This window comes from Akebia trifoliata, unplaced genomic scaffold (assembly GCF_017979445.1).
Source record: "Akebia trifoliata isolate Shusen 1 unplaced genomic scaffold, ASM1797944v1 Contig00749, whole genome shotgun sequence".
In the NCBI taxonomy this organism is placed as follows: domain Eukaryota; kingdom Viridiplantae; phylum Streptophyta; class Magnoliopsida; order Ranunculales; family Lardizabalaceae; genus Akebia; species Akebia trifoliata.
In genome coordinates, this window is record NW_028237171.1 from 13,923 (window position 1) to 34,665 (window position 20,743).

A 20,743-nucleotide genomic window follows, 5' to 3' on the forward strand; every position below is an offset into this window, starting at 1 on the left:
ATTCTTTCATTCAAATCGGTTTTTTTTTTTTTAATTTTATATTATTTTGAATTCATTTTTTAATAAGAATCATTTCTGAATTTTTCAGATTTTTTAAATGGTTGAAAATCATTATCTCAATGCCGAACGAGACGAGACGTATTATTCAAGTTAACTCAGTATCAGGGCTGAACGAGACGAGACGTGAAACCAAGTTAAAAAATCACGATTTATATGTAAATCACTAAAGATTAGTATACATCTTGGGATGGCATTAACAAAAGTTGGTGATTATTTGATTTTTGAGACATTTGGTGAGAAAATAGATAGGAAGGAGGGCATTTTAGTAATTTTAAATTAAAAGAGGAAATATCATGGATTTAAAATTCGGTTTATACTAACGCTACCTCAATTTATATGTAAATCATTAAAGATTAGCATACACCTTAGGATGGCATTAGCACAAGTTGGTGTATTATATTATTTGGTTTTTGAGACATTTGGTGAGAAAATAGATAGGAAGGAGAGCATTTTAGTCATTTCAAATTATAGCATGGATTTAAAAACTCGGTTTATACCAACACCACCTCAATTTATATGTAACTCACTAAGGTGGTGTTTGTTTCCGCTTCAAAACACGGATTTCAGTGCGTTTGCATTGAAAATCTACGGTTAGATCCAAAATCACCGTTTGTTACGAAATTACGTTAAATGCAAATGTGAAAAACTTCAAAGATTTGCTTTTCTAATCACATTTGTGGGAGACACGAACTACCAAAAAATGGCTCAGTCAAAATACCTTTTTTAACCACTTCTCTTCTTCTCCTCTATCGACAGAACGATTCTCTCTCTCTCTCTCTCTTTCTCTCTCTCTCTCTCTCTCTCTCACACACAGATCTCTCTCTATTCTCTCATTGTATCTCTCTTTCGCTCTCTAATGACATAGAGAAATCCAAGTTCTATTAATTAACAACAATGGCTACCTCAATAACCAAATCAAAATGTGTTTGGGCTCTTTTCCTTCTCAAACAATCCCTCCATTAAACCCCTCTCAATCTCTCTAGACAAAATATCCATTATTTCCTCACTTTCCAACCTCAATTTCTACATTTCCAAAACAAACCCATTTCGAATTTTCGTCATTTGAATCAATTATCAAACCATCACCATCGATTTTTCTACTCTTCTTTTGATGCAACCATTAATGAACTCTTAGCTGAAGTTGAGAGGAAAAGAAAATGACTGGTGTAGAAATCGTTGATGATGAAGATGAAGAGGATTACTTGGGTGTAGGACCGGTGATCGAGAAATTAAAAAAGGAGAAATTGAAAAATATTGGAGATCTCAATATGATTGAAGAACCTACAAATTCATAAAGTACTTTAGATTTGAATCTTACTTCTAACACTATGGGAATTTGGGATTCCTTTCTAAATTGGCTCCGAAGGTAAATCTATCTCTCCATTTCATCATCATTTTGGTCCTTTTTTTTTTAATTTCGATTTTAGATTTCAGTGTACAATTTACATAATCTATATTTTGATTTAGTATTTGAATCCTTAGTTGAGAATTTGTAAATAATTCAGAATTTTTTTTATACAATTGAAGAATCCATTTGACATAGATAAATCTTGAATGAAACTGTACTTTAAATTATTTGGTTTGCCTATAATAGAATTGGAATCCTGGGTTTGATTCAAGTTCCAGCTTATTCACTCAAATAACCAAAAAAGAAGAAAAACAAAGTGATAGTCGATAGGTTCCCCTACTTTGGACCATAATGGAATGGTGAAATATGTATTGCTATAATACCACCAGGCACCAATTCTTGGGTTATAATTTAGACTGTTTGGTGGATTTGGTTTAGATTTTTGAAATAATCTGAAGGTTTTATTACCATTTTCTAGGTTTTTTGGTTGGATAAGACTCAAGTTTTATACAATATATTTTGTAATGACATTACTAAAGCGTATCCTCATATTAAACCAAATATTAGTTATAAGAATGGGGTTATGTGATGATGGTTCTTGTTAGGGATTGTTTTTTTTTTTTTAAAGGAGGTGGGTAGAGGATTTTAAGGTAATCTCATATATGTGTTTTTTTTGCACCATGCCAGCTGTAGTTTTTTGTATTATCTTATTGGGAGGAAATAGTTTTGGTTTGATATGGTGAAGATGGGTTCAGAAGTGCATCTTCTCAATTTTCCCCCCATGTGTAAGGGGCCAATTTTTTGGAAGCTCTAGGAGTTGTTGTAAGGGGATCCTTTGCTTGTTTCCTTTTCATATTGGCAGTGGAATCTTTGGTAAATTTTTTGAGATGATAGGAATCAGGTTTGTTTGAAGGAATTAGGTTTCTAGTGGGTGTTTCTCATTTCCATCTAAGATTTTTGAGATATGGTTTTTTGTTATTTTGAGACAATTTTTGGGCGTAGATTAATCTTGCTAAGATCTAGATTTTCAGAGCTACTTATGGGGTGGTGTAGACACCCCATTTTTGCACTCGCCTGATTAATCAACTCGTCAATCCGATTGCAATGATTCCCAATGATGGATGTGTATTCTATTGCTTTATTTTGTTACCAGATTTGTTTCAGAAATCCGGATGAGGTATTTCGAATTGACAAAACCTTAGAAACCACGCTACGCTAGGAAAATACGACCCTAGAAACATAGAAATCATCATCTTGCAGATCAGAAAGAAACTTCACGATAAAAATCACTAAAAATTACCAAATTACCAAAATATCCCTAACCTCAAAACAACCCTAGAGCCTACGTTACGCTTAGGAAAACTCTCTCGAACACATAAAATAACAAATCGGAACCTAATAAATCATTTCACCAATTTTAACAGAATTTAACAAAATTACGAAAATGCCCCTCGTAAAGTTCACAACCATTTCACACAAAAAACTTCATAAATAATAAAAACTAATATTTCCATTGAATTCCTTACGAAAAATCGATTCTAAAACATCCTGGAACATTAAAAACCGACTTAAAACGTGAAAAGTCCTCTCCGGGGGCAAAACGGTAATTTCACAATTTTCATAATTAAAAAATTTGAAATTAATAAATAAAACATTAAATAATTAAATTTAAACATTAATGAAATTAATTTAAAATTTTGAACCTAAAAAATCGATTAATCGGACTCTCAAGCAAAATTGTTGAGGGTTCGTGGGATATTTCTTTAAGGACCCCTCCATTTGGGGGTCCAAAGAATTAAAGATATTTTAGAGGGGGGTTCTCCAAAAATTAAAAGTAAATCGAGCAAGACTGAAGTCAAGGTATTAAAGTCAATCAAGTGAGACTGAAGTCAAAATTAAAGTCAATTAAGCAAGACTGAAGTCAAAATATTAAAAGTCAATCAATTAAGACTAAAGTCAAAACATTAAAAGTCAATCAAATAAGACCAAAAGTCATAATAGAATTATAATTAATATAATAACTCTATCTAATAGAGTTCTAACTTAAAAATAATTCTACCTAAAACAATTCTAATTAAAACACAATTCTACCTAAAACAAGTCAAATTAAAACACAACTCTAATTAGAAGATCTCTAATTAAATACTAACTCTATCCAAATCAACCCTTAAAAACATCTATAAATAGAGGTGCTCACACCCTATTTCGTATCAAATCATAAACCCTAAGAGAAGTAGGTCTAAAAGCTCTCCTAGCCTCCCATAAACCCTGATTTTGGAGCCCCACTCCTTACCTAACATCCCCCTTCAATTTTAGTCTAGAAAACGCCTAAAAGCCCTCCAAAACACCCCCAAATCCGTAACAAACTTGAAGAGTTCATATCCAAAAGCAAGGAGATACCTCGGTCTAGGAGATCCGAAGTCAAATCCGGAGACAGAACGAAGCAAGGGAGCACGGTACAAGGAGCTCTTTTTGTCAGATCTGAGGGAACAAAGTCCTTGCTATCGGAAAGGTAAATTTTTATTTTTATTTATTTTTATCTAGATTTTAGCAATGTAATTTACTTGGGAATTTAGTAGAGACCGGCTTTGGCCGGGTGGGGTTGGTGCCTAACACCTTCTAATCCCGTAATATGATCCCCGAATTCGGTTTTTTTTTGTTTTAGATTAGTTTTTATCCGTTTAGAGTCATTGATCAGTTCCTAGACCGTAATAACTAGGTGGCGACTCTCAAACCTCAAGGGTCGAAAGCGGATCCGCGCACCCTGCGGATCGAGGGCGCTTTCAGTGGCGACTCCACTGGGGACCATTGAGGATTAGACTTGAAAAATCCCAAGTATGGGATGCATTGCTAGTAGGACCTTTTTTATTTGATTTTTAGTTATTTGTTTATTTGTTTATTTGTTTATTTTTATCATTCTTTTTTACTTAATTATGGATCATTTGTTTGGATTCCGAATACTTTGTTTTGGCACATTTTCATGGTTCAATCTATGATAATTCAGAATGACCCTAAATAATGCAGGATGTCAAGAAGATAATAGTTTGGAAAAAAATGGTTGTTGAACCATTCTCACTATTTGATTTATTTTATAGTCGAATTATTTTTTTTCTTGGCATTATTTGGTTTGATTTTGGATTGGTCATTGTGGAGTATCCTTTTTTTGATTCAATCTAGGGTTGTTTTGGGATGACTCTAAATAATGAAATATTCAAATTAACATAAATTGAGGATGGAATGATGGTGATTGAGATGAGAGTTATGATTATTAAAAAAAAAAAAAAAAAAAAAATTTGGATGATTATTTTTGACACGTTACTAGGCATAAGCGACAAGTTATAAAAAAAAAATTATTTGTGAGCGATGCACTAAGAAACAAAAAAAATTTCCTTTTTTAATATTGTTCGTGATCAGGAGAGGATTCCAAAAAAAAAAAAAATCAGAAAAAATCGAAAAAAAAAAAAAAAAAATTCGCTTGGTGTGCCATTAGCAGAAATCTGTTTCTGCTGTTTTTATCTTCTTCTCCACAAAGAAGAGGACGAAAAAACCAGCAAGAAAAGAGGCGTTTTTTCCTCTCTCTCTCTCTCTCTCTCTCTCTCTCTCTCTCTCTCTCTCTCTCTAAGTATTGAAGGCTTCTTTTCTAAATTTTATAAGAGCATTGATGTGTATTGAAGAAAAAAAAAAGATTACGCACATCTCTGTGGATCCAGTAGGCGTTGCAAGAACAAGGTTGGAGTCGCCACTTTGGGATCGAACCAGAGCAAACATTTTTGGTGGATCAAGATCACGCCTAAACTTCAGTTCTCCCAAAAAGTTCTTCATACGTCTTCGAGGTACGTACGTGAGTGGATGATCATCGAGATCTACAAATCATTGATGGCGCAAGGACAGTTGGTTCCTTGTGATGCAAGGATTCCAAGGGGGTCGACTTCTTATCACCATTAAAAGAATTATTATTGAGGTAATTTGTTTGGTGGTGGTTCTCACGAGAAGAGAGGATGCAATAATGGATGATTTAAAAAAAAAAAAAAAAAGAGAAAAAGAAAAACTGGAAGAGGTTTTGGTGGAAGAGGAAGCTCTCCAAAACCATGTGCTAAGAATCTGATGTACCGATCTATTCCCCTTAGTATCTGACTTTCAATGCTCTTAATCCTACTCCTTTCGACAGAGTGCAAGCGGTGATCATTGGTAAGGTGAGAAACCATCAGTCCAACTCTTATACAAAGAAAGAGTGGGAACCTTCTACAAATGAATTTTGAATGTGTGTTGCTAACATTAACTTATACAAATAAGGATTTGTTTTGAGTATGCGTGATGGCAGCAACCATGTGAAAAAAAAACTCCTTTTATGTGCTGACATGCAATTTTTATTATAAAAATCTGACTTTATTGATTTTATTATACAACAAATCAACCATGGTGAGGGACCCACATTACCTTAACAAACTTTATTTGTAAGTTTGTTATTCCAAAAACTTTAAGTTGGGAACTCATATCTTTTAAAGGGTTAAATTGATGTTGTTGGCGTGTAAAATGTTTTTTTTTAGGTGATTAAATTTTCCAACTTTAAAATTTCTTGAATCCAAGTGGTAAAGTTATTCTTACTAATTTAGTAAGATTTCAAGTCTTAATAAAGGTTATTGACCTCCCTACATGCTTTAAAAAAAAAAAAAATTTCTTTAAAAAAGAAAAAAGAAAAAAAAGTAGTCACTTTCCATCTCCACAACTATCATCATATTCTCGATTCAACGTTCATTAAAGTGTCGATTTATTTTGGATCACCCAAAAGCGATCCTTGATTGGACCATGAAAAAATATATATTATGCATGTTTCAATGTTGGATGTGATTGATTATTTTTGATTGCCTATCTACTATGCCATGATCTCTACATATATATTTTTGATGTGTTTGCCTTTATCTTAACTTCGATGTGATGGTTTTTTATCATTTTAATTGATATTCATGTACTACCCACGTTGAGATAATATGATCACACCCATGGGCCCATTTGTTTGAAAAGGCCCCGGGCACACCCCACCCTACTTTGCACACACCACATGCACGTTTACCGCTTTACTCACTTACACGTCCCATTTAGCCAACGTGGCACTAGTGCGTGGCCCGGTCTCTTCGGAGATGCGACGTCATTCACGAAACTCACAACTCCAGTCATGTACCTGAGGGTATATCGAACTGGGGCATCAATACCGTCTGATCAGGTGATTCTGAGAGACATATTGATGCACCCAGGCTGGGGCGACCTAAGCCTTTGTCCTATTGTGAGCCACACAGTCACATGTCCCGATTGCCAACGTAGTACTAGTACGTGGTCGGTCCCCTCGTGGGATGTCAAACCATTTATGAAAGCTACAACTCTTGACTCGTACCCGTAGGTATAAAAGGTAATCTAAGTATATCAATTGCACTTCTTGGTCAAAACCGGTGCCTAAGTAAGATCTTGCCCCGCTGTACCCTACTGTATGAGGGGGATAGACTACGTCTATTCTAGACGAGAGGTATTTAAGTGGGCCCTTGCTCAGCATTGTGCGCCACCTCTCAACTGGAGATCAAACTGGCTGTTTTTGGCTTCAGAGAAGTGAATTGAGATTTTAGATTATCACTTATACTGTATATCAAACCAAGTCACCACGTATCGAAAGGTATATAGGTGTGCTTGGGCAAGGGTGACCAGATAAAAATGCATTGCATGTAGTAAGCCTAGAGTCTAGAAACCTTCCCTATAGGTCACGACTCGAACTTATCGTGGGTGTTCCCGGGTTGTTTATTGAATGAATGCCTGTTGTTGGATGAATGTATGTAAGTGATGTGAATGATGAGATCCGAGTGCATAATTGATCTTAAGGATAAAAATGTTGCTTTTGAAAAGTAAAATGGGTGCACCGATCCAATAAAAAAATCTATTCTTTTACAATAATGATCCAGTCCATCCCGATCCAACAATCATGATGGACCAGGCCATTTAAATCAAAATGGAAATCGAATTTTCAAAGAAGAAAAAGAAAGTATTTTCTAGGAAAAAATGTTTTCCAAAAGAAGTGTTTTCCAGAAAAAGTGTTATTCTCTAGAAAAAATATTTTCTAAGAAAAAAATATTTTCTAGAAAATGTTTTTCATAAGAACAAGATTTTCCAAGAGAAAATGTTTTTCAAATAAAAATTATTTTTCAAAGAAAAATTATTTTTCAAAGAAAAAAATTTTTCCAGAAGAAAATATTTTTCAAAAGAAAAGAAAAATGAAGGAAAAATGATTTACAAAAGATATATATTTGCATGAAAAATTATTGAAATATGTTTGAAGTTGTTATTCAATGAAAACATTATTTGTCAATATTTTTCAAGAGTGCAGTAAAATTATTTTTCTTCTGAATAATCATTAAATGGATGAACTTTTTAATGGATTGGTGCACAGAATTCAATAAAATCTCAGGGTTCATTTAAAATGTTATCAAGGGGGTGACACTGAAATTAGTTAAATTCACCTTCAAAGAGGTTAAGGATTATCATTGTGTCTAAGCTCAATCATCCATCGTCTAACTAGGATTGTAAATCCGGTTAGTTAGAGTAAACGTCAATATCAAATCAACAGTCAGAAATGACCTCAAAATTTCTCAACATCGTCTAGTTGTTCTTTGAAGATCATAGTGCTTCAATCTTACCGGTTATAAGCAATATCTCAGTCCTCAGTCCAAATCAAACTCGTGTGGGTACTTGTCTTGAGTTTTCATGAGTCATTTGGGTTAACTCGAGTCCTTTTTTCCAGCAAGGTCATGTCTTCCTTAGATTGAATCTACTCTTTCCTATTAAGTCAAGTTAGTTCGTCGAGTTTATAGAGGTGTCTGTCGCCCCTTCAGAATTGATCGTACAAAAGAAATTTTTGAATATCGAGCGCATTAACGAATTAACTAATAATCTAGCTTCAAAGACAAGAAGATAAGAGTCGGGCTCAAGAAAGCAAAGGTCATTGACCTCGGAACGGAAATAAATTCCTAAAGAGATTCAAATAGAAACCATCTTATCTCTAGAGGAACACAAGGGGATAATGAATTTTTTCAGAAATTTCAAAAGACTTGTTCGTGTGATCATATGAGAGTATGTTAGGTACAAGCTTGAGTGTTGTTCAACATGGACTAGATACTCGTCTATATCAATGGAATCAAAGAAGATGTTATAAAATGTACCAGTGCTATCCTCACTACATCTTGAGTTGCAAATCACATATTATCAATCGATATGGGGATACCTTTTGAATTGATTTCTGATAATGGGTCGTACTTCAAAGCATAAATCATTACTCTGTGATCAAGTTGAAGATCCGGCATCACACATTATCTTTCACCTTCCTACGTCAGATTAATGAACAGGTTGAAGCAGCTAATAAAAAATCTCAAAACAATCATTCAAGACAATGCGTCAATCACACCAGGATTAGTTAGAGAAGTTACCATTCACACTAGGGGCACATCATACTTCAATACAGTCTTCCACTGGAGCTATTCCCTACTTTCTAGTGTAGGATATGGAAACAATCTTACTAGTTGAAATGTGAATTCCGTCTCTCAAGGTCTTGTTGGAAAATCATTTGTTAGAAACAGATTGGGTTCGTCAGCAGTATGAAGAATTAAACTTGATCGAAGAAAACGAGTTAAAGCCCTGTACCACGTGCAAGCTTATCTAAGAAGAGTCACCCGTGCATTTGACAAAAAGTTCAAAGCTCATCATTTACAAGTCAAGATTTAACTATCAGACTTCAAAGAAAATTGAACACTCCTCCTCGATTATAGGAGAAAGTCTAAATTGGAAAAATTCATTCATTAAGGAAATACTGTCTGGAAAAGTCGTCAGACTTCAAGATCATGATGGAGGTGAACTACCAGAACCAACCAACATTGACCAAATCAAACGGTACTACATTTAAGGAGGCCATCTTTGACCGAATCAATTCTCTTGTTACCCAGTTCAATATATCCTTTCTCAGCCCCTTTGCAACCTTTTTCAAAAAGAAAAATTATGCCTTTTTCTTTCTTAACCCGATCACCTAACCCAGGGGAGGGAAGCTTCGAACTACGTTTTGGTCTGATCTCAAAATTCTGGGGTACGTAGGCAACCTGAGAAATTACTTCAGGTCCGACCACATCAAAATAAAAAAATGTATTTTTCACACAATATAAAAAAAAATCAAGAAAAAATTCAAAAGAAAAGAAATATGATTCAAAGTGGGAAAGAAAATTTAAAGAAAAAGAAATAATTTAAAAGGAAATGCCACACAAGGGGCATTTGGGTTTTGAGCCTCAAAATTCCTTTCTTTTTTATACCCAGTCCTAAGCCTACCTATAAAAGTCCTCCTAAGTACCGTGCGAAAAGTCAAGGAAGATAGCAAAGCATGATCAGGCAGCAACTCCAGAAGTTCAGAGACAAAAAAAAAAAATAAAAAGATAAAAAATGATGAAGCCTGCTAAGTTGAAAATCCGAAAAGGACGACTTAGGCAAAAATTAAGGCAATCTCGCAAGGTTAAAAATCTGAAAGGACAACTTTGGCAACAATCAGAGCAAAGAAAAAAAAAAGCTCGCTAGATCGAAAACCTGAAAAGGCGATCTAGGCAAAAGTTAGAGCAAGCTCGCTAGATTGAAAACCTGAAAAGGCGATCTAGGAAAAAGTTAGAGCAACAAAGAAAAACAGAAGAAAATCCCAAGCTGAGAGCGATCCAAGATGAAACATCAGAAGTTCGAATAATTAAAGTCAATACTTAACTTAAACCAGGCATAGACTCAGAAATTACAAGTATCTTGTCTACGATCGATCTGAAAATGTTTACTTCCCCAAGTGAACCAAGGGAGATAAGGGTGAATTCTATGTTGAAACTCGAAAGGAAATAATTTTGTACTCTTGAACCTGACTCAAAACCTTCAATAAAATTAATCAAAATTAAAAGTTGAGTCTTTATTGCACTTGTGGTAATCAATTACTTCAAACCTTCATACAAGGGGCATTTTCTTTCTTTTTTAATGTAACTTTTCCCCCTTATACTAGGGGCATTTTTTTGCACAATGTATTCAATTATTTTCAAGGTCATGTTCATTGTCAAACTAGAGGCATTTTATTTTTGAGCAGTATTAATCCTAAGAGATAATGAGAACCCCAAATTTAAGGTAACCCTCTTGATAACAGTTTTTCAAAAAAACTCTTAAGGTTCGAAAGAAATAAAAATTCAGGTTTTAAAACTTTTTGATAAATCCTTGAGGTTCAAACAAAAAAATTTCGGATCTCACATAGGAGATATAACATTCTTCTAGTCTCTAGATTCTTTTTTCAGATCCAATCATTCTTGGAATCGATCATTTCTCTTCCAGATTCATTATCTTCCAGATTTATTCGTTATCCGGTTCATTCCAATCAGTTTTCTCCAAATTCGTTCATTCATTCCTCTATCAGTTTTGCTCAGTTTCCGCCAAGGATTATCTTGGATTTTGCTTAGTTTCCGCCAAGGGTTATCTTGGATTTTGCTCAGTTGCCGCCAAGGGTTAACTTGGATTTTGCTCAGTTTCCGCCAAGGGTTATCTTGGATTTTGCTCAGGTGCCGCCAAGGGTTAACTTGGATTTTGCTTAGTTTCCGCCAAGGGTTATCTTGGATTTTGCTCAGTTGCCGCCAAGGGTTAACTTGGATTTTGCTCAGTTTCCGCCAAGGGTTAACTTGGATTTTGCTCAGCGCCAAGGGTTAACTTGGATTTTGCTCAGTTTCCGCCAAGGGTTATCTTGGATTTTGCTCAGATGCCGCCAAGGGTTAACTTGGATTTTGCTCAGATGCCGCCAAGGGTAATCTTGGATTTTGCTCAATTACCGCCAAGGGTTAACTTGGATTTTGCTCAGTTTCCGCCAAGGGTTATCTTGGATTTTGCTCAGTTGCCGCCAAGGGTTAACTTGGATTTTGCTCAGTTGCCGCCAAGGGTTATCTTGGATTTTGCTCAGTTGCCGCCAAGGGTTAACTTGGATTTTGCTCAGTTTCCGCCAAGGGTTATCTTGGATTTTGCTCAGTTTCCGCCAAGGGTTATCTTGGATTTTGCTCAGTTGCGGCCGAGGGTTTTCTCGGAACTATGCTCAATTACCGCCGAGGGTTTTCTCGGAACTATGCTCAGATGCCGCCGAGGGTTTTCTCGGAACTATGCTCAGTTACCGCCGAGGGTTTTCTCGGAACTATGCTCAGATGCCGCCGAGGGTTTTCTCGGAACTATGCTCAGATACCACCGAGGGTTTTCTCGGAACTATGCTCAGTTACCGCCGAGGGTTTTCTCGGAACTATGCTCAGGTACCGCCGAGGGTTTTCTCGGAACAATGCTCAGATGCCGCCGAGGGTTTTCTCGAAATTATGCTCAGATACCGCCGAGGGTTTTCTCGGAACTATGCTCAGATGCCGCCGAGGGTTTTCTAGGAATTATACTCAGATACCGCCGAGCGTTTTCTCGGAACTATGCTCAGTTTATGCTCAGATTATATTCAAATTTTGCTCAGTTTATATTCAAATTATGCTCAGTTTATACTCAGACTATGCTCAATTTATGCTCAGGTTTTACTCAGTTTCACACAGTGCACACACTTGCACATTTGCACTTTTTAGTCAGGGAGAATTCTTTAAAATTCAAGGATCTGACGCCGTCAGTGAGAGTTTGCGCTCAAGGACCTGACAACCTTTTGATTCGGGGAGAGCCTTACCCTCAAGGATCTGAACACCCTGACGAATTGCTAAATCAGGCTGCAAAATGAAATGTCACTAGCTTTGGCATTCAGATATCGCACTATCTACCAAAATAGATTTGCTATCTAGTTTGCTTCAACCCTCTGCCAAAGAGGGGCATCTGTAGACACCCCATTTTTGCACTCGCCTGATTAATCAACTCGTCAATCCGATTGCAATGATTCCCAATGATGGATGTGTATTCCATTGCTTTATTTTGTTACCAGATTTGTTTCAGAAATCCGGATAAGGTATCTCGAATTGACAAAACCTTAGAAATCACGCTACGCTAGGAAAATACGACCCTAGAAACATAGAAATCATCATCTTGCAGATCAGAAAGAAACTTCACGATAAAAATCACTAAAAATTATCAAATTACCAAAATATCCCTAACCTCAAAACAACCCTAGAGCCTGCGTTACGCTTAGGAAAACTCTCTCGAACACATAAAATAACAAATCGGAACCTAATAAATCATTTCACTAATTTTAACAGAATTTAACAAAATTACGAAAATACCCCTCGTAAAGTTCACAACCATTTCACACAAAAAACTTCATAAATAACAAAAACTAATATTCCATTGAATTCCTTACGAAAAATCGATTCTAAAACATCTTGGAACATTAAAAATCGACTTAAAACGTGAAAAGTCCTCTCCGGGGGCAAAACGGTAATTTCACAATTTTCATAATTAAAAAATTGAAATTAATAAATAAAACATTAAATAATTAAATTTAAACATTAATGAAATAAATTTAAAATTTTGAACCTAAAAAATCGATTAATCGGACTCTCAAGCAAAATTGTTGAGGGTTCGTGGGATATTTCTTTAAGGACCCCTCCATTTGGGGGTCCAAAGAATTAAAGATATTTTAGAGGGGGGTTCTCCAAAAATTAAAAGTAAATCAAGCAAGACTGAAGTTAAGGTATTAAAGTCAATCAAGTGAGACTGAAGTCAAAATTAAAGTCAATTAAGCAAGACTGAAGTCAAAATATTAAAAGTCAATCAATTAAGACTAAAGTCAAAACATTAAAAGTCAATCAAATAAGACCAAAAGTCATAATAGAATTATAATTGATTAATAACTCTATCTAATAGAGTTCTAACTTAAAAATAATTCTACCTAAAACAATTCTAATTAAAACACAATTCTACCTAAAACAAGTCAAATTAAAAAACAACTCTAATTAAAAGATCTCTAATTAAATACTCACTCTATCCAAATCAACCCCTAAAAACATCTATAAATAGAGGTGCTCACACCCTATTTTCGTATCAAATCATAAACCCTAAGAGAAGTAGGTCTAAAAGCTCCCCTAGCCTCCCACAAACCCTGGTTTTGGAGCCCCAACTCCTTACCTAACATCCCCCCTTCAATTTTAGTCTAGAAAACGCCTAAAAGCCCTCCAAAAACACCCCCAAATCCGCAACAAACTTGAAGAGTTCAGATCCAAAAGCAAGGAGATACCTCGGTCTAGGAGATCCGAAGTCAAATCCGGAGATAGAACGAAGCAAGGGAGCACGGTACAAGGAGCTCTTTTTGTCAGATCTGAGGGAACAAAGTCCTTGCTATCGGAAAGGTAAATTTTTATTTTTATTTATTTTTTATCTAGGTTTTAGCAATGTAATTTACTTGGGAATTTAGTAGAGACCGGCTTTGGCCGGGCGGGGTTGGTGCCTAACACCTTCCAATCCCGTAATATGATCCCCGAATTCGGTTTTTTTTTTTTTTTTAGATTAGTTTTTATCCGTTTAGAGTCATTGATCGGTTCCTAGACCGTAATAACTAGGTGGCGACTCCCAAACCTCAAGGGTCGAAAGCGGATCCGCGCACCCTGCGGATCGAGGGCGCTTTCAGGTGGATGCAAGGTGCTAGCTGCTAACCTGTTGCTTGCTTTCTTCTTATCTTGGTATTCCCTTTTGGGTGAGTTATCTATCCAATGCAATTTGGGAGCTGATCATTTAAAAAGATTGACAGGAGGCTTACTTCTTGGATGTTGTGTTACTTGTCTAAAAGTGGGGAATTAACTTGGGTAAAAATTATTTGTCTAGCCGTTCTATCCACCTGGTCTGTTTTCCAAACTAATATCTATTACCAAAAAACTAGAAAGAATGATTATGGATTTTTAGTGGAATAGTCAGGACGTCTCTTTTGGATACCATCTTGTTTAGGGGATAAGAAATCTTGAAGTCATGAACTTATCCCTTTTTGGGGAAATTTCTTAAGAGGTTTAGGAGGAACCAAGTAGCCTTTGGAGGAGTGCAATTCTATAACACTTTTAGTGAGCCTCGTCTTGAGGCACGCTTTGTTGCATAAACCACCTTTAATAACACTGGTTAGGATGGGCACCTCCAATTTTTATTTTGATCTCAACAAAATTTTTGTCTCAAAGTGAGTTTGGGCAATATTGTTAGGTTGTAGGAAGACATTTGGAATGCGAGGTTACCTTCAAGAAGGTGCTTCCAACTATTTTCTACCTTTCTAATTAGAAAGGTGTGGACACGGGATTTTCAATGTTTTCGAAAACATCCCTCCACTTTGGGGTGTTTTGGAGTCGCCACCATTCATTTTCGGAAAGGGGTGTGAATGGTCACCCGAAATTGTTTTTCTATGAAAAACATGGCATTTTGACATGTTGATGACTCTCGTATGGATAGGGTACATATTTGGTCCAACCTTGATTCAAAGGTAAGGGGGTCCATTTATGGAGTAGGGAAGGTGTTAGGCACCCTACTCCATCCACATAACGTGGTAACCTCGGATTCGGTATTTAAAATAAAATAAAATAAAATTGAAGAAAAATTCGATGTGTGCCCTCAAGTGTGAGGGACTTTTAATGTTGGTTTAAATCATTAAGGGCACCCTTATGAAGAAGGGGCCCTTTGGTGATTTAACCCATGGGGTGTGTGCAAGTATGTAGGAAAGGGGGAAGTAGAAGAGGGGATGTGGAGGGGGTGTTCCTTTTGTTGAACCCACCTTGTCCCAATCTTGATCTTCAAGTATGTCTTCCCTTGAGTTGACTTGGACTTGCTTGAGGTTGTAGAAGATTGAGTTGAGTTGAGAGTGAGTGTTGAGAGTAGAGTAGAGTAGAGAGTTGTGGTGAGTTGTGATTTTTTTAGAGGGTTTTCTTTGTCAAATTTTCATTAGTCTTATAAGAGAAGAATGGAGGGATTTTTATAGAAGTTGGGAGATATTTTAGGGGTATAATAGGGTAAGGTTTAGAATGAGGGGTAATGGCATGGGTTTGAGAGAAGAAGGGTATGAAATTTGAGGGAGAAATAAGGGTAGTTTTGTAATGAGGGAAATGGGTTGTGTTTTAACCCAAATGGTTTAGATCTTACCCAAATCCATTTTGGTAGAGTGTTTGGTGGGGTGAGATGAGTGATGGTTGATGGGAGGAATGGTGGTGTAAGGTAGTTGTTTGGAGAAGGAGTGTTGAGATGGTTGAAGAGGTATGGTGTTTGATTTGGAGAGATGAGTGGTGATTTTTGATTTTGAGAGGATTGAAGGGATGATGACATGTGGCAAATGGAGGGATGAAGAGATTAGTTGATTGGTGATGGTAGTTGGATAATTAGATAGAAGAGTATGGGGGTGATGGTGGGAAGTATGGGTTGAGGTGATTTTGTGGGAGTGTTTTAAGGGAAAGTGATGGTTGAGGTGTGGGAGATATGGGTTGTGATGGGGTGGTTGATAGTGTTAGAGTATGTAGGTATGGGTTGAGTTGTTGGTTGTTGATGATGAGAGGATGGGGGATAGGTTATGGTGTGTAGGGTATGGGTAGTGGTATTGGTGGTTGATGATGAGAGGATGGGGAATAGGTTAGGTTAGGGTAGGGTAGGGTTATGGGTTGAGTTGATTAGATGAGAGAGGTGGAAGAAGATGATGACATGTGTCATCTCTTGGTGATTGGTTTGATGTGATGATGGGTTGGATTGATTTGGGTAGTGGATTGGGCTTTGGGCTTTAGGGTTAGATTGGTAGGATTTTGGGCTTAGGTGATTTGGGATTGGGTTTATGTTGGATTGGGCTTGAGTTGGATTGGGTATAGGTTGAATGGATTTTGGGATGGATTGGATTTATGATGGATTGGGTTTTGGGATGGATTAGTATTGGGTTTGATTTTAAGGATGTATGAGAGTGGTGAGGTGTGCGGGTCCATGGGCCACGTAAATGGCCTCGAACATTTATTAATGTAGATTTGGGCTTTGGGGCCCATCCCAAATTTTTGGTTTTCGGGGTATTTTGCGTCGAGGCCCCCCTCAAATTTGGGTGTCTACAGCTGCCCCTCTTTGCAGGAGTTGCGTGCAAAGAACTGCAAAGAATAGATGAAACCCTGATTTGTGCGGGTCCGAGGATTTTGCTTAGACAAGTTTTTGAAACACCGATTTGATTTGATGGTTAAGAGATGGCTACCCAAGCACGGGGTCTGACAGGGTGCCGGTTGATTTCCTCTACCTCGTGGCGCGAAGCTCGTGTGAGGTCTTGGATTTGTGATGATTTGAGAAAAACTTTGACTTAGGTATTTTCAAACGAGTCTTTAAGCAGTTGATTTTTGCTTTTGCAAGAATACCCTTTTTTTTTTATTTTTTGATTTTTTTTAAATTATTTATTTATTTATTTTTTTTGGTGGTCCGTTCTTGAAGCACGGACTATTTAAATCTCATTCGGTCCGTGCTTCAAGCACGGACTGTTTAAATCTCATTCGGTCCGTGCTTCAAGCACGGACTCTATTTTTAATATTTTCGGTCCGTGCATGAAGCACGGACTGCGCAAAATTAATTCAGTCCGTGCTTCATGCACGGACCAGAACATTTTTAAAAACCGAACGTCGCGCCTAGACGTTTCACTTGGCTGTTCTTCTCCGTTTTCTCCTCTGGTTCTTCGTCTTCTCCTCTGATTCTTCGTCTTCTCCTCTCTCATTTCTCTCTTGCGTGCTTGGGTGGTCGAAGAGACATGTCGGGCGTGTGGATACTTGGATTTGGAGCACTCTTGGTACTTCTTTGGATTACTCCTTCGATAGAGGTTAGTTCATCTTCTCCTTTTAGATTAATTTCTTTTTGATTTTGCAAACCTTTATCGCATGATTACCCGCTTCGAACAATCCATGACAGACACACAAACCTCGTTGCATGCATGCTTGTTAGACTAGGATTCTTGTTTATGCCTTCGCCATGTTTGTCTTCTTCGAAATTTTTATAGCATGAAAACCTGGTTGTATGCTTATTTCCGATATTTCTTTCACCTTGTTTGTTCACATGTGATCATGAAATTCTGTTTTGTGTGCATTGTGATTTTGTTTTTCATGCTCTTTTGGATGTCTTCATTGCTTGTGAAATGTTCAAGGCACGATTATAGCGATTTATTATTTTGTTTCGCATGCTTTTGCTCTTTTAGAACCCGTTGGATTCGCCTTGGACTTTGGAGTAGGTTCCTTAGATGTAGGTGAGATTTATTGGTGGTGGGCTTTGGAAAATGATTGGGACAATGGTTAAGCAATCGGATGGAGTGATTTGAGTGCTATTAGGGGAGGTTAGGCATAGGTTGTGGTTGGTTTTCGAGATTCGAGTTGGTGAGGCAGGTTAAAGATGGATGGAATCTTGATTTGTGGGGGGTACTCGAGGTGATGGTGTAGCTTCGATCAGTGGGGTGCCTTGCGAGGGTCAAGGTTTTGGATCATGGGGTTGGTTTGGTTTAGGTTGGTTTTGTGGGTTCGAATAGAGTCGTAGCTTTGGTTTTGGTTTAGGTCAATGGGTTCGATCGCCGTTAGGATTTTTGGTTTGAGTGGGCATTTTATTGGGTAGTGAATTTTTCATGTAGATGGCGCGTACTCGAGGGAGTAGGGCTGCATTGATTGGCGAGGCTGGAGATAGATCGACTGCGAGGACTCGATATGAGCAGGAGACTGTCAGGGAGTCGCCTATGGAGGAGGCGACTCAGTCCTCATCGAGCAGCTCGTCATCAGACAGTGAGACAGAGGCTGGTGACTCTAGACGTCGGGCTATCGTCCGACGAGTGCCTAGCAGGAGTAGGACTGCAGAGGCGGCAGGCAGAGGTGGTGGTGGTGACCGAGGTGATGGTGGTGGTAGTAGCAGTGGTGGTCGCGGTGATGGTAGTAGTGAGGGTGGTAGTGTCGAGGTGGCAGTGGTAGTCGAGGTCGAGGGGTAGAGGGAGCTCGCGCTTCGATTCCCGCGCAGAGGCCAGAGAGGGTGTAGTGGATACTCCTCTTCTCACTGGATTGAGCAGGCACGTCTCGATGTACGTGCGGATGGACGTGCCGACCCCTTACCCATCCAGCAGCTACAGGGGCAGTTGGAGGACTTTTATGCTAGAGTTCTCCCAGTTTACTGAGGATCTGAGGGGTCAGTTCACTCGGGCCGGCTTCGGAGCTTTCTTGAGGATTCCATATTTTAGGTCAGACCGACCTATTTTTGTTGCGATGATGGAGAGGTGGTTTCCGGCTACGCACACATTTCATATGCCAGAGACCGAGATTGGCATCAGGCCATCCGATTTTGTGACCATCACCGGGATCTCTATGGAGGGAGAGGCCATTTTTCCTCATATGCTGCCGTTAGACGAGGTTGCCGAGTTGATTGGGGCTCCTTATATTCCAGCTGCCGAGGTCGGCAAGCTGCATAGGCTGGGCATGAGGTTTTTGTGGTCGACCTTAGGCCAGCGGGGTCGGACCGTGAGGCGAGGAGATGCTGACTTTGCTGCAGTCTTCCGTCTCAGTTTCTTGCTTCTGTTAGGGAGTTGTTTTTTCTTGGAGGATGACTCCACAGTGATGACATGGTTTCTCCTTTTTCTTCGAGACATCCGCCGAGTAGCTACCTATGACTGAGGGAGTCTGATTTATGGCACCATCCTTGGTGGCCTAGATCGTATCGTGGAGGGTATCACTTCCCCACGAGGTGGCGGTATCTCTGCCAGGTTCTTCTGGCCTTTTATCGAGGTACTTTCCTTCTCAAATCTTGAATTTTTAACATTTTGTCTCTTTCGATGATTGGTCTGATCTTGTCGTTCCCTTTTTCTTTCAGCTTTTTGTACATGTTCACTTCCCGTACTATCTGCCTGAGATGCGTCATCCAGATGAGGGCTATCCTCTCGGTGCTTTTTGGGCGACTCGAGACGGGCGCACTATCAAGAGCAATGCCCGTAGTGCCCGGGCCCATTTTGACAGGTGTAGGCTTCATGAGGTGAGTAACTTCTTTTGGTTTGTAGCACTAGAGCTTCTTTTCAATATGTTAGAATCTCATTGTTTCCCTTCTCTTTGTTGTGCAGATATTTTCAGTCACCTTTCCGGACCTTCCTCAGTCGGTCCAGGAGCGCCGAGAGGTGTGGGCAGCCTTTGATCGAGACATGCGACGAGAGCTCTATCCTTGTTTCATTGGCCGTCTCTTCTATGTGTACTACTTTGGGGAGCGGCTATTCTTTCAGCATGATCGATCTCTCAGTATCCCAGCAGCTCCGGTGACGCCTTCTTCTATGGATCTGTCGGCTGAGGAGTACTTGGCCCAGGTCGGTGGGGTACCAGCGCGAGGGCTTCTGGTGGAGGGTGATTATATTAGTTGGTTCAGGACCGCCTCCATTGGTTGCCTGATGCCTGCTATGCCTATGCGTGCTGGGGTTACTGAGATCGGTGGAGTCTTCATCCGGGAGCATGATGACACCGTGAGTCCTAACTTTTCTCTTCTTCTTATCTTCTGATTCTCCATGTCTGTTCAAGTCTAATTTGCTACTTTTTTTCTCAGATTGACGATCTGCGTCGCCTCCGGGAGGGGTATAGTGTGATCGAGGCCCAGGCGGCCCGTTGTGCTGAGATGGAGGCTCGGTGGAGAGCGGCTCAGGCAGAGGTGGCAGCTCAGGCCGAGCGTATTCATGAGCTGGAGATGAGACTGGCCATGAGGGAGTCTCGTGCGCAGGCTGAGATGGTACGTTCTTCTTTTCCCTTATCTCTTTCAATTCCGTATTTCTATCACTGTAGGCTGATTGCTTTGTTTTCATGTGATGTTTCAGGACTATCATCGACGCCATGATGGGGCCAGCACATCTGCTCATCCACCTCCTCCCACTCAGGTACATTTAATTCCAGTTATCTTCTTTCATTAGCCTGCTTGCAGATTTGCCTGTCATTTGAGTGTATCTGTTTATCTTTTCAGGCTTCGGATGGCGCCGGACCTTCTACCCGACCCCCAGCTTTTACTGTAGATTCTTCTGATATGGGCTTAGGGATGCACGATCTGCCTGCCTCTTCGGGTACTGGCTCTGTCTTCTCCGGTCTGAGGGACGTAGATCTTTCTGGTGTTGATTCTGCTGCTCGAGATGCTCCTGGATCAGATGATGATAGATCTTAGGATGTATTTATGAACATTTGAAACACATGTATATATATCTTTTTGTATTTCGTGCACATTGTGTGACTCATTTTGATTATATATATGACATTGTTTATTTCATTTTGGATCCTCTTGTGAAATGGTGATTAGAACCGTCGTTGAGCAACCGAGGCTGGGAAGTGGTAACATCAAATAACTAGGGTTTATGGGCCCCTTTATGTATTAATTCATGCATCAATT

At 38.7% G+C, this 20,743-nt stretch overlaps 1 protein-coding gene across 1 annotated transcript; it reads left to right on the forward strand.

Moving 5' to 3' along the window:
• The first annotated feature begins 18,606 nt into the window (after nt 1–18,606).
• LOC147381120 (uncharacterized) lies at nt 18,607–20,521 on the forward strand. Its single transcript, XM_086430829.1, has 6 exons — nt 18,607–18,948; nt 19,205–19,363; nt 19,449–19,838; nt 19,919–20,098; nt 20,184–20,243; nt 20,327–20,521. Exons 1-6 carry the CDS (start codon nt 18,607–18,609, stop codon nt 20,519–20,521), a joined length of 1,326 nt encoding a protein of 441 aa, XP_086286955.1.
• The last annotated feature ends 222 nt before the right edge of the window (nt 20,522–20,743 follow it).

Excerpts from the sequence above, each read along its gene's own strand:
- LOC147381120 (XM_086430829.1), top strand. The coding sequence starts at position 18,607 with ATGGAGAGGTGGTTTCCGGCTACGCACACATTTCATATGCCAGAGACC. Across the intron at positions 20,099-20,183 it reads CTCGTGCGCAGGCTGAGATG|GACTATCATCGACGCCATGA; the intron begins GTACGTTCTTCT and ends GTGATGTTTCAG. Across the intron at positions 20,244-20,326 it reads ATCCACCTCCTCCCACTCAG|GCTTCGGATGGCGCCGGACC; the intron begins GTACATTTAATT and ends TTATCTTTTCAG.